This window comes from Pyrgilauda ruficollis, unplaced genomic scaffold (assembly GCF_017590135.1).
Source record: "Pyrgilauda ruficollis isolate IOZ18807 unplaced genomic scaffold, ASM1759013v1 scaffold62, whole genome shotgun sequence".
Lineage (NCBI taxonomy): Eukaryota > Metazoa > Chordata > Aves > Passeriformes > Passeridae > Pyrgilauda > Pyrgilauda ruficollis.
Genome location: NW_024527933.1, coordinates 2,077,458 through 2,091,267, shown reverse-complemented (window position 1 = coordinate 2,091,267; position 13,810 = coordinate 2,077,458). Strand labels below are relative to the sequence as shown.

The 13,810-nt window shown below is 50.7% G+C and overlaps 2 protein-coding genes across 9 annotated transcripts in view; one reads left to right on the top strand and one right to left on the bottom strand.

Moving 5' to 3' along the window:
* Positions 1-1,118, top strand: part of TTLL11 (tubulin tyrosine ligase like 11) — a 39,279-nt gene extending 38,161 nt beyond the window's left edge. The window contains exon 9 of the mRNA XM_041483984.1: positions 1,069-1,118. Coding sequence (XP_041339918.1) covers positions 1,069-1,100 — 32 coding nt within the window. The 3' untranslated portion in view covers positions 1,101-1,118. The remainder of the gene's footprint in view (positions 1-1,068) is intronic.
* Positions 1,119-4,676: 3,558 nt separating this feature from the next.
* The window catches only part of LOC121362488 (DAB2 interacting protein), a 150,799-nt gene continuing 141,665 nt past the window's right edge, over positions 4,677-13,810 (bottom strand). For 7 of the 8 annotated variants that reach the window (XM_041484045.1, XM_041484043.1, XM_041484040.1 and 4 more), the window contains 4 exons: positions 13,206-13,358; positions 10,138-10,340; positions 9,471-9,558; positions 4,677-8,055 (listed from right to left, as the gene is read on the bottom strand). In XM_041484045.1, the coding sequence (XP_041339979.1) occupies positions 7,888-8,055; positions 9,471-9,558; positions 10,138-10,340; positions 13,206-13,358 (612 nt within the window). In that variant the 3' untranslated portion in view covers positions 4,677-7,887. The remainder of the gene's footprint in view (positions 8,056-9,470; positions 9,559-10,137; positions 10,341-13,205; positions 13,359-13,810) is intronic. The other variant, XM_041484044.1, reaches the window with a different exon arrangement.

The following is a 13,810-nucleotide window of genomic DNA, read 5'->3' as shown; positions in this document are numbered from 1 at the left end:
GAGTGGCCCGGGAAGGGGGCAGCGTCCCCACATCGTGTCCCCTGCCCTCTGCCTCAATTGCCTCTGTGGGAGAGGAATGGTTTTTTGCAGTTCTGATGGCAGAATTAAGTTCACTTGTGTCATTGCTGAATTTACTGCAGGTGTAGTGTGAAAGTGGTATGAAATTGCAGTAAAAGACAAAATTGAAAGCCTGTTGTGGTGATGTGATGCAATTTTCCCTCTTCCTTTGCCTCATCAGTGGAAATACAAAAGCCCTTCTGCAGGTCAGGTTCAGATACATTGGTGAACGAGCAGGAGGAAGGGAGAATGCGAGTGTTGGAGGCAAACCAGCTCCCTGATTTGTGGTTTGCTGAGTCTTCAGCCTCATGTTTGTCCTCCCATCAGCCCAGGTCCCCCAGCACCCAGCTCTCCTCACTCGGGGTGAGGAGGGACTGTGGCTTTCAGGGGGAAGAATAGTTAGTGACTGTAATAAATCAAAGTCAATCAACTTGGGAGCTGTGTTGTTCAGGCTTCACTGCTTGATGATGTAGCACAAAAATCAAATGGTTGAGGTTATTCAATTATGGCTCATACCACCAATGGGGAAATCTGATCATGTACGGGGCCTGCATCAATATAATTTATGTGTTGAGGGGCTGTGCTGGCTGTCAGGTTGGAAATGGCAGGAATCCTACACGCGTCCAAGTCCTTCTCTCTCTTCCTTTCACTTAATAACCAAGTAACATGATCCACTGTCTGTCTAAGATCAATAACAGCACAGGGCGCATTGTGACAAGCTGGGAAACATTTTTCCTGAGTGTCTCAGGACACTGCAGGTGCTGAGGTGATGGTGGGGAAGGTGGTGCTGCCTGGCACGGGACACAAACTCTCTCCATCCTGGCCTGGCTGTGGGCGGCACTGCCGGCCCTTTCTGCAGGATGTGGACGAGTGTGGGCAGTCAATAGACATGGATAAAATAAAGTTGTGAACAGCAGCAGGAGCTAAAATAGCAACATCAATAGCAGTTTCCAGATAATGATCTAATTAGCACAAACAACAAGTTTCCACTAATGACTCTTGTTCTTCCAGCTCCTTCCTTTCTGCTCTCCTGTTGTTATTGACTCTCCGGCAGGGAGCGGCTGTGCTCCTGTCTCTGGGGCCGAGGCTTTGGAGGTTTGTTTACTGCCTGGCTTTGAATTACTTCTCCAGAGGATGTTTGCTCAGGAGCCTGGGCTGCCTTGGCGTGGGATGGCTGCGTGAGAAGGTGGTGGGGGCAGAAGGAAAATCAGCTGTTTGGCTTTTGGGAGGCCCTGGGAAAGTTGTGCGCCTACTGCATGTCCCTGTTGTAAAAATAAGGATGCTGACATTCACCCACTGCAATGGAGTGGGAGCTGACTGCTTGTGAAGGGCTTGGGAAGCTGGGAGGGAAAGACGCTTGTCAGGAGCAGATTAGAGATTGTTATTGGAGGAGCCAACAAAGCTGTTCCTGTCCCTTCCCTCCCTAGGTATGAGCCTCATCTCTGCACCTCCCTGCCTTCCTCCCACTGAAAAAACCAACAGGCTCTTCTGTGCTCTTCCAGCCCCAGCTTGGCAAGTGTTGGCTTAATGCTGTCACTTCCTCAGTGGCCACTGTTCTGGCTGCTGCTTCGTCCTCAATGTGATGGGTAGGATTCTTGCATTTTGAAGATGCCCAGTTCTGACATCTGCCAGTTGCTGCTGGGCTTTGTTGGGACAGTGGAGTGGGATCACGGCTGCACCACCTCAGCCTTGCCTGAGGTGCTGACTGGGCTGTGCTGGAGAAGGTGCTGCCTGGCACCAGGAGCAGCTCACGGGCCAGTGACTCTCACTTACTGAACTCAGAACAAACCCTGTACTTGTAAGGGTGCAATTACTGGAACATCATTATTGCTGATGAGTCTTGTGCTAAAATGACTCTCCAGATTAAAAACCTCAAGCAAACACATCTGCGCTCCCCAGCCTCCCAGCCCCGTATTCCCGTGGCTGTTCTGGCTGCTGATCTGCAATTCCGAGTCTCGCTCCTCCCAGCCCTGCCCGTCTGCCAGGGCCCGCTGGGAGCGGCTGCAGCCGGGCTGCGGAGCCGCAGATGCTGAGAGCTGTCAAGAGCACAGAGACGTTCTGGGTGTTTTCGGCTCAGAATTCAGCTCTGCTCTAATGAAGCCCAACAGCCGCTAAGGAGGTTTTATTCAAGTCAAGGTGGTTTTGACTAATCCCTCCTTGCAGCGTTTTCAGAGGTGCTGTGTGTTTCCAGGGCTGCATTTTTCTCTCAGCCTTCAAAATCAACAGTGTTGAGGGGGATGGCAGAGCCCTGAGAGGATTTTGGCCTGGGTGGGTTTTGGCTTCCCTCCCTGGGCAGGGGTTGGTTCCTGACAGGAACAGGAGGAGCGTTGACCCGGCCCGGTGCCCAGCCCAGCTCCAGCACTGCTGAGCACAGGAATAGCCACAGGTGCTCTCCACATCCCGGCTCATTTCGATGCAGCCAGCGTGTCTTCCACCTCTCCCGGAGGAGCTAATTATGATTATGTTAATGAGGCAGAGGTGCTGATGCAGCCCAGGGTTTTAATGACTTTCCTCCAAGTTTTCTTTTACTGGAGGCAGAAAGGTGGTTTGTAAGGAGGACTGGTGTGGACAGGAGCAGGCCTGGCTGTCAGGTCCCCCAAGCAAGCAAAGGGAAAGTGATGGAGCCAGGTCAAAAATTCTACTGGGAGCAAATTTCAATGATCTCTCTGGGGAGGCAGATAAGACAGGTTTGTGTGTGCATGTGACATGTGCCAGGATGCTCTAAAAGCTGGAAATGACTGAGTAGAGGTGCTGGAGCACTTATGTAAAATATCTAAATAAATCTTTAATATTTCTAATTGCAAATGTACATAAATTGCACAGCCACATCATTTCTTTGAACACCAACAACTTTCTCTGTACATTATTACATAGTTTAAAAGGAGCTGAAGGAGATTCAGCAAACACTTCCACTTTGCATTTTTGTTTTTTAAACATACTTACAAAAAAAGATTTTTCTTTATAAGAGGATATAAAACATAGCAACTGCTTATCAGGAACAAGTATCAGCCTAAGCAGATATACAGAGAGAGGTATATCTTAAGACACAGTGATGTATGATAAAGGAATATGTGAACATGGAGGCTGCACTCTGGGGTACTGGTAGCTGATGCAGAGCCACATGGCATTTACAGCAATGTCACAGCTCAGGTGATCTGTGAAAGTCAATGCTTGAATGTGACACCCTTTTCAGAAGCATGGCTGTTTCTGGATGTTGTGCAACGCCCTCAGGATTGGATTTGGTTTGGAAAGCCCACGAGCTGCGTGCTCTCATGCTGCTGTTGTCCTCCTGCTCCCCCACGGGGCAGAAGGAAAAGGCAGCAGTGTGTCTGTGTGGGGTCAGAGCAGGGCGGGTGCCACTGTCTGAGCAGGGACTGTCCCTTCCTGTGGCCACTGCAGGGAGCTCCTGGTGGCCATGAGGCCGTGGCTCTGCCCCACACCAGGTCCCAGTCCTGGCCAGCCTGGAGGCCTGGATTGCTTTGAACGCAAACCTTTGGGAGGAAGTGACCCCAGCAGTCACTGCAGGTGGGAAGGACGGAGCGTCCAATTAGGAACGGTGTCACAGGTGTTCCCTTTGGACTTTTGCTTTGTACTGTCCAGGCAAAGCTGTGTGAAGGACAGGGCAGGGACCCTGGTGGAGCTGCTGGGCCCACTGGTCACAGGCTGCTCAGAAAGGCCTCGCCCCAGGGCTGCTCCCCCTGCCCTGGGATTGCTGGGGGCAATGAGCCCCTCGGAGATCAGACCCCTGGGCCACAGCCTGTGCCTGCCTTGGCTGAACACATCAATGCATCTGCCATCTGTGACTGGAAATCCTCTCCTTGTCCATCACAGAACAGACCTCAGCACATTTTCTATTGCATCTGGGTATGGACATTAGGAACAGGAAAAAGCTTATGAGCTATCTGAACTTAGGGAATGATTGATTCCTTGCTGATTGCTTTCCTAGGAGAGCCTGTGACACCTCACTGAGGTCCAGCAAGTCCCTTTGCCCTTTAGGAGTATTCATAGTAGCAGAACTTGTATCCTGCAAATTGCAGCAACCTCTGGGACTGGCTCCCAGACCAGAGGGTTCCACGTGTTCTCACAGTGCAATCAGTGCTTTACAGCTGCAAAAGCAGAAAACAAAACCAACCAGACTCAAATGACAATGCAAAGTGACACCAGACTCTTTGGATGGCGGCAGGATTTGCTTAAACTGGTGCAAAAGGGGCTGGTGACTACACTGTAGTATTAGTTGGCATGGGGAAGGACTGGGGTCCCTCCCATCTTTTGGCACTGAAGCCATAATCCCTGTCCAAAATGATGATACTTACAGTCTGCAGAGACCTTGGGATACTGGTCAGTCTCTCATCCCCCTTCACACAAAACTGCTCATTTTTTCAGGAGCGTTCACTACAGTTTAACAAAACCCCAAATCAAAACTCTAAAAACAGAATCTTTGAGGTGGGCCCACCACAAATCTGGATCCATGGCCTTGCTCCCTTCCCTCAGATCCCCAAGGGAGGAGGCTGGAATCAGAACATGGGTCTGGATGCGGATTTGGCAGCCCGAGCCCACCTCTCCAACACAGCAGTGAGATACAGCCAAATCCCGACCGAATAAGCAGCACCAGAAGTAAGTTACTATATACAACTGTTAGTGAGATAGATACGGTACAGTAAACACTGAGAACATTTACAAAAAAATATTAAGACTTGTATTAAGATAAAAATTGGAGTGTTTTTGCTTTGTTTACACTTTGACGAGTTTGCACTAGAACAGCCTCTTACTGTAGAAAGCGCAAGAACCAGGAAGGAAATGGAGCCGATCACAAAACCTTGGGGACAGTGGTGGTTTGCTCTGGTGCTGCAGCACCTCTCGGGATCCAGGTATTGCTATGCCAGCCACCAGCTCCGAGGCCATGGCAGGGAACACGCGGGGCTCCTGCACTCACACACACACACGCACACACACAGAGAAATGTACAGCTTATAAATAACAGAAACACAAACTGAAGGAACAGAACTGAGCCTGGGCCTGAACACCTGCCCCCAAACCTTTTTAGGGGAGAGTCATGGTTAGGTCCAGTTGTTGACAGTTGCAGGAAAAGGAAACAGGGAAAAACAGGGGGGAATCTCTATGTAACGAGACTTCATCCTGATTTAAATTTCTTTTAGTACTGGCTCGGGAAACTAAGCATCAACTCCAGAAGGTGTTGGCACTGGAACTTTTAAGATTTTAATAACTGGCTGTGGAAGAATTTAAGCATTCCTGCTATTTCAGCAGAACAATGTGTTCAGTATTGCAAGTTTGAGGGTAACCAGGAGTTTGTGACAGATCAGGGTGGGGAGGGAGCAGTGCCTTGGCTTGTGGTTGAGGAGAAGATTAAGATGTACTGTGCTTAGCTTCAGCACTAAACAATTGGCTTGTGGGTGTTTCTTTTTCCAGCTCTTACGGAGAGCACTGACTGCATCCCAAAATTACTTCCATGTATGAATGGAAACGTCGCTGCTGGGGCGCCCGCCCCATGCCCTGTTAGCGTTTCCATTCCTCTATGTCACTTCTGTCTTGAAAAACTCCAGTCTCTCGCAACATAAATACTTAGAATTCAAAACAATCAGCTCTAAACAGGCATCTTAGGGCAAAAGCATTTAAAATAGTCTTTTTTGCAGGGTTCTTATGTATTTGATTCTGAGACAGTGGCAGGTGTAAATCTACGTACCCAACGGTTCACAGTACCCTGTATTTTCCTAACCTGTCTGGGTCTTTCTCCAGTTGTAACCTTGTCAGATTTGTGAGGTTCTTCAAAGCCATCTGTGCTAGTCTCCAAAATTCAAAGGTGACTGTACTTGCCATAAGTACTGAGTTATGACATTGCTCTGAGGAGCTCCGTTTGGGGTCTGCTGTGTGCTGCACCCCTCGGCAGGTGGTGGTGGGGTGTGGAGACCTCAGTGCAACACGTTCGCTCCTCCTGGGCTTGGCCCAGGGCTTCCAGGGACCAGAAAAACGTGTAGGAAAGAGAGCATCTTAAATTTTGCAAATGATTGCATGAGGAAGAATGCTGTTAAGGAGCTTTATGGCTGTGGGGCAGCACGGCAATGCAGAGCTTACTGGCAAAGTGTCCTGCTCAGGCAGCCTGGGAAGTGTGAGGCTGGAGACGGTACCTAAGCAGAGCAGAGCTCAGGGAACGTCCTAGTCCCTTGGGCTGTACATTTACACATGGCAGGAGGAGCTAGGACAGGCGTTGAGCAGTGTGTTAACCTTTAGAGGGAGCATAGGCAGATGTCCTGTACACTGTACACTGTCCGTATCTCAGAGAAACCTCTGGCTCTCGGTACGAGGGACCTGCTCTGAGAGTGGGACTTGCGAAGGGCTAACTGCAAGAACCACACACCCACAAACACACCGTGGCGGCAGGTCAGCGGCACAGCCCCCGTGAAGGGGCGCCCCTCCGCCGAGCACAACGTGTCTGTGCCGAAGCTGCGCGTTTCGGCGCTGGGAAAGTCTAATCCTGGCTTATGCCTGCACAGTGCTCCTGACAAGGGGCCTTTCGGTGGTGGCTGCTGTTCTTGGTGGTTACTCCCTTATGACCATGTTTTACATTCTTCAAGCCGGTTAATTTCCATGCAGTGCTCATTCCCAATTTAAAGAGGACAGTATTCCAGAAAATGGGATCTTTTTTTTTCTAATGCATACTGTGAAAGAAAAGAAATACAATTACCGATCTTCATGGTTCTTCAGGGCTTTTTCTTGTTTCTTTGTCTGTTTTTCTCCCCAGAAATAGTAAAACTCTCAGCACAGAGCATTCCATCCCCACAATGAACCCTTGATCAAGCAGGAAGCTGCCACTCCACGTAGCCCCCTCGCTCCCCCTCTACCACAACACGCACCAGCAAATCCAGCCCCTGTCCCTCAATCACAGCTCAGGGACCAAGCTCAGGCAACATTCACTTTATTCTGTGGCAGGAAGTGTGCGTGGGACAGTGCCTGGGGCTATTGCTTACAAAACTCTTCCCCTTTATTTGTGAGAGAGCAGAAGCTGTCCAGAGGAATCGAGTTGCCATTCACCAGGTGCCAGCTCCTCCCTCCACTCCTGTGCCAGAGCCTTGGCCTTGCTCTGTGCCCCTGGGCTGCCCAGGGACCCCCAGCAGCACCACTCCTGCCCCCCTGCCACCGGGGCTCCCCACACAGCACCCCTTCGGCCACCACACCACCCTGACCTTCCATCTGCACTGTGCTCCCTGGATGGGCGGAGTTAATTAAACACTAATTAGCTGCATAAATGCCCTGTGGATGCTGTAAAAGTCAGCGGCCTCACAAAAGCCCCCAGGAAGGATGCTGGGCTCTGCTGGGGTTCACTTTGGGAGGGCTGTGCTCCGGGGGGAGTCACAGGAGGAGCGGGCCAGGCTTTGCTGCCGCCCCTCGGACGCTACATCCAGCAGCACACTTGAACTGGACTTACTGGGCCCCTGCCTGCTGCAGGCTCTGCCCAGCTCCCTTTATTTCGCTTACTGCAATGACAAGGACGTTACTCCTTGCTGGGAGGGGTGAGGCATATCCTTTGGGCAGTTTAGAAGGAAAAGGTTACTTTTGTTTAAACATTAAACACTGACTCAAATCCAACAGTGACAGCGATTCTCAAATATATGTTATTTCCTTATGCCACTCATCTCACACTCGACATTCCCGTCCCTCAAAGTGCTGGCAGGACATCTCCCAGCAGGGTCAGTCGGCGCCGTCCGCAGTAAGGAGCTGGTGCTCGGGGAGCAGCCGTTCTCTGAAGCCGCGGCTCACGCCTGCTGTGCACGGTCCCTCCGGCCAGGCCTCTCCTGCGGCAGCGCCCTCCGCGCGTTAACAATTACTGCTGTTTCTGAATTCTCCATTCTCTGTAATCTGCAATTTAGTTGGGTTTGTGGGGGAGATCCCATTACGTGTCTGCATGCTGTACCTCTCTTTCAGCTGAGTAAGGGCACTCATTAGCCGTGCGTTGGCAGCATCCAGGGAAGCAATGCGTTTCTCCTGCAAGCAAACGGGCAGAGGGCACGGTCAGTGGAAAGGCACGAGCCCTGTCCCTCTGGGATGTCAGCCCAAGAAGGGACCCAGAGGCCTTTTGCACCAGGACCTTTCTCTTTGGCATGCCTAGGTGAGGGGTTTTTAAGTACTACACAGCACTTTTTGAAACCTGCAGGGCTACAAATATCCCCTGTCTGTGCAATGTGAGCTACATTTATTTTAGGATCCTGATGAAAATGGAGGTAACACAGTTGCTCTAATTATTCAGTTATACACTATACTGTTTGTTCTAACTCAGCTGTTACAAAAGATGGTAGGGTTCAATTTCTAAACTGAAACTCTCCCAAGGTAGTTATTCCTGTCAGTATTTAATTAGTATAAATTAATAGTTTAAATGACTTGTAGCCTCCCAGGCTGTCTTTGATGGCAGCTCTCACCGATTACAGCATTGTAAGGATGGGAGCAAGAGCTTCCATGTTGCAGCCTGATTCTACCACTCCTGTTCTTTGTGACACTGAACAAGTGTCATCTTCCTGTGACTATCACGAGCAGAGGAACAGAACTAGCTCAGGGGCACAGCCTGAGGTGACCAAAAGAGAACAGCAGAGAGCATGCAGGGGCATGGTCAGAATCTCACATGTACCCCACGAGGTGCAAGGGACAGAAGAAGGTCCCAGAGCTCCTGGGAGGCTGCAGGTACCACCACTGACACTTTAGGGACACCCTGGGTCTGCTTGGCTCTGCTGGAGCGTGGAACAGAACAGGATGGATGATTTAGCAGCTTTGAACAAATTCCTCCCCAGAAAATCTGGGTTTTTTTTTACAAAGTTACTATTGTCTCCTTTTTAATTAGTTATACAGTTAATTAATGCTGAGTAGTGATCAATAGGGTTGTTAGGTGTAAGGCCAGAATATCCTACCACTTCTAAGCTACAAGTTGTAGGGAGGCCTGGTTGGTGAGGACATGGTGGTCTCTGTTAGACAAACTAAAAGATTATGGGCTGTATTTTCGTATTATCTTTTCCAGGCACAGTGTTTTGCATCCATCATGTGATGCTCCTCTTCCACTGTAACTGACTGCAGCAACTGAGCTTCCCAATCCTGCAAATCACAACCCAAAGACTGCAAAAACATGTTGTCTTGGCTGTGGGCAGGCTGTGTGTTCCTTGTGCCCAGGTCCTGTTCTGACGATCCAGGCATTACTGGGACATGAAGAAGCACCAAGCAATGCTCCAGGGGATGTGATCCTTTCACTAAGCTGTGGGCACAATCCCTCCCCAAACTGCCACCCCACACCCTCTGTGTCTCGCTCCAAGGCTGCACACAGATGTGACAGTCACTGTGTCCTGCTGCAGCTGGGGACTGTGTGTTGGGCAAACCCACCCTGAAAACTGCAGCAGCCTTTGGCATGGGGCACTCACCTGTGCATCAATAATCTTCTGCTTGGAATCCACAGCAGCCTGCATTTCAGCGTGGTCCTTCTTTAACTCCTCCTCAACTGACATCAGTCTGGGAGCCAAGCACACAAGAAAAATTTACATTGGCTGGGCTCTGCTAAACCCAGGTATTACCCTCACACTCTGCCTCCTCCTACCCACAAACCAAGATTTTTTTCTTGGCTCTTACTCTTCCCTGGAGCTCCTTCTAGCAGAGTGCCCCAAAGCTGAACTGACAGCACAGTGAAGGCTGACCCAGGGGTGAGGGCTGACTGAAAGCACTAAGTGGGCTTGGCTCATGTAGAGGTGAAACTGCTGCACTGAAACAGTCTTGGACAAATGTAAACCACTTTCCACTAGGTGGGAGAAAGGGATTTAGAGTTACAGGTAAGGGACGGTGATGAGATTCATAGCTATATGAACAGAACAAGCCTGCCAGACCCTCCAAGCTCTCCCCTCCTGAAGTTCTGCCCTTGTTAATCAGAAAAACATTAGGGTTTTCCTTGTCCCAGGTAACACTGAGGGGAAAACCCATATGTGAAACCTGCCTGCACCTCCAAGGAACCTTGATTCTCCTGGGTAGGGGTGAGCTCTAATGCCAGCCAGGCTGCCCTGCCTTACTGCCATCCCCAGCACTCCCATCTCCCTGTACCTGCTGATGATGCCCTTCATCTGGATCTCCTTATCCTCCTGCTGCCTCCGGAGCCGCTCCTCGCTCTCCTCCAGCCTGGCCTGGTACTCCAGCACCAGCTTCTGCGTGGTCTCCTCCTGGCATTTGAAGCGAGTCTCGTATTCCTCCAGCTTCTTGTTGGAGATGCGGAGCTTGTCCTGCAGCACCACCAGGTCCTGCTGGTACTGAGCACGCAGGGACAGACACAGGAGGAGAAAACACACGTGGCACGTTACCTCGTAGGGTTTGCCCTTGCCAGGGTTTCCCCCAAACCCCTCACGCCCCTCTCCTCGTATCAGACTATAGCTGCAAACCCGTATCAGACAACCCCGCTCGCCGACACCTCCTCTTCCGTCTTCTCCGCGGCGCCAGGGGCGATGCCGGGTCCGCGGGGCGGGCAGGTCGCTGGCAGGTGCAGAGAGTGGGCTGTTAGCAGAGTCTGGCATTTCACAGGGGAAATGCAGGTTAGAGCAGGCCCATGGCAAAGGCAGCGGGCAGCTTCTCACACTGACAGCGCGGGGCTCGCACAGGCAGGGAGGCTGCAGCCGTGGGATTTGGGTTCATGCAGGAGCTCTTCCGTCTGCAGCAGTAAAGGGGGGGCTTTGGGCAGGCTGGGTGCCAAGCACGAGGGGCAGTGACAAATGCAGGACACTGCTGTCTCAGCACCCTGCATCGAGCCGAGGGCACTGTGCTGGCTGAGCAGGGCACAGAGCTCTCCTGCCTTTTGGGGCTCAGCACTTAACTCAGATCTCAAACCAGGGCTCAGTCCAAGAAGAGCTGCTGCATGAAGCCAAGACCCCACAGCTGTACTGTTCATTTGGGTGAAGCTATAAATCAGCAGCAGAATTACATAAAGCAATTGTAAAAATTAAGAGCTTTTGAACTCGGTAAAACTGGGTTCAGCTATTGCGGTAGCACAGCATTCAGTAAACTTGCTTTGCTAAAGGAAAATCCAGTGAGTGTGTGCACAAGGAAACTGCTTTAATTTCAAAAAATTGTATTTGGACATAGTCTTTTAAAAAAGCATCTCAACTGGAGTAACTTTAGAATAATTAACATGCAGCTGATAATGTGGCAGCCTGCTTTTAAAGTCAGATACAGGAAAAAGGTTTCCATCTGAGTCATGAAGGCTGTTAAAGCTACAAGTGTTATTAATGAACTGAGAGAAGTGCACTCTGTTGTGTCTCGACTTGGCCTTTCCCCTTTGGCCATCATACCTGGGTAGGCACTGCAATGAAGGGCTGGGTCATGTCCCAGGTCTGAGTCCTCCTGGACTTGTGACTCCAGGCCAGCTCTAGGGAGAGGGGAGGGCAGCCAGGCTGCTGCTGGGGACTGGCCAGCACTCCACTCAAAAATAACTGCAAATATTTTTGCAGCACTCCGCTGCAAAAATAACTGCAGCTTCCAAGGATTGAAAACTTAGGAAGCTGATTGTTTCCTGAACTGCAAAAGTACTGGAGCGAGGCGGTTTTCCTTTAGCAAAGCTCTTACTGCAGCACAGGAATGACACGGTTTGCACATGGAACCTGAAGCAATGAGGGAACAAAGCTGCACAGTAGCACTAAAGTCAGACAGCAGGGAGTTGCTTGAACAGCAAAGATTAAATACCTACCCTAGCCTTAAAATAGGAGCAGCGTAAGTGAGCTCAGAGGAGAGCAGGAGAGGCCTCAGAGCCCGAAGGAGTCGCTCCTGTCTCTAGAACACTTGTCTCATTCTCAGTTACCATTCAGGTCTTACAGTGATGGGGAGAGAGGTTATGCTAATGGTGATCTTCAATGTCAGTGACTGATGGGACAGCAGAGTAAGGAAGATGCTGCATGGCAATGAGACAGCCTGGGCTGGGGCTCCCACTGGGCTTGGGGCAGGCACAGGGATGTTGCAGTGCCATCGGGGTTTGGAACCCCACCACTGCCTGCCCAGCACCCAGTCAGGATGGGCTGAACCCACAAAACTGCCCTGATCTTCCTGGGGCAGCTGGGAGCTGCTGCCTTGTACCTCCTGGCTCCTACAACACCTGCCCCTCAGCATTTTCCTTGGGTTTAAGAGGTGACAGTCCCCAAATGATACAGCAGAGCAGAATGAGCACAGGAAGGCTATTGGAACAAAGCCAGAGACACGTCTGTGCTGGGAAACAGGGTGGGGGCTTAGGGAAGGATGATGTCTGCAGTGCTGGTGTGATAGAAGAGAAGCACATTGAGGAAACATCCCAAATGCTATTGATGCTCAAGTGTCACAATCCTGGCAGAGCCAGGCTGCTGAGAAAGAACCTTGCAGAAGCAGCAATCAGCAAAGATGGGATTTTCCCAGATTCTGACTGTTGGATCCTCATTTTTATCCTTCTTTTTCATCCTGGCCAGGTCTACTTTGTCTCTTCTCAGCTTCTCCCACCCTAGACTTGCCCAGGAAGGAGGGGAAGGGAGCAGCCTCTGCTTCAGAGGGCCCAGGGGTGAGACTGAATACTCTGCACATGGCTTCCTGGCAGTTCCCTGACTGGCCAGGCCCTGATGTGTGCAACACTTCCATAAGCTTCTGGAAGTGCCACAAAGTCACCCCAGGCACCAGTGCAGTCTCTGAGACCACAATTTGGACTTAATTTTTAGGTCTGTGAACAGCTTTCTGACAGGGAGGCTGCTTCCTGCTCCATGTCCCTGTTCCAAGGCACGAGGCTGCCTGACTCCACCTCTGTTACAGCTCTTAATCCCCTTTTTAAGCTTTCTTCCCAGCAGCTGGGTGAGTTGGAAAGGGGAGAGTAAGAGGCACTGGCTGGCTGCAGAGTTTGTTTCAGGGCAGCATCAGCACTTGATTCCTGGCTCCTGTCTTTCTCACTTTCTTTCATCAGAAGGTGATTCCAGTCACTGAGTGTGTGAAAGCCTCCCAAACGTTCCCCACAAGTTCCCTGTGAGGCCAAGTAGGACAGGGAGAAACCTGGCCCTTCTCTCCTGGGCAGGGACCTGCACACAGCCCACCTTCTCCCCAGGGTGCTCAGGGAATGACATTCAAGGAAATCCTCTCTCTATTCAGAAACTTGTTTCAATCCAATCAGGTTTTACCTTTTCTGCTTGGCTGAGCTCGTCCTTATTCCTGAGCTTATCCCTGTGCTTGGAATCTGGGTCAATGCTTTCATCTTCTAAAAACTGCATGTTCATATTCAAAAGCCAAGCAGCAGTGCGGTCCAGGGCATTGGGGTTCACAGGAGAAGGGGCCTACAATGAAACAATGATACAACCATGACAAAAGAAAAACCTGTAACACAAATGGTCATGAAGCTGGAGAGAGAGAGTTTCCTTCCATCAGACCCTCTCCCATGCTGCTCAGACAGCAACGAGCCAGGCTGAACTACCAGAGCAGCTGGGGCTGGAGCAGGAACAATTCCTGTTCTGCAGTTGGACATTACTGCTCGAAGTCACGGCCCCGGTGTCTGAGCAGATCCTGTCACCTCACAAGGACACGACCTGTGAAGGTGCTGAGCTGCAGGCGAGCAGAGTGGCTGGATGTGTTTTTTTCACTCCATGAGCAGAGTTCTCTCAAGTCTTCATCTTGTTATGAGCCATCTTTGCTTCCATGGATTCCATAAAGCAAGATCTGAAAACTGAAACTCTCCTTATGACAGAGCAGGTGCCTTCTTGGAGAACAAAAGTTTCTTTTCAGTTGAGGC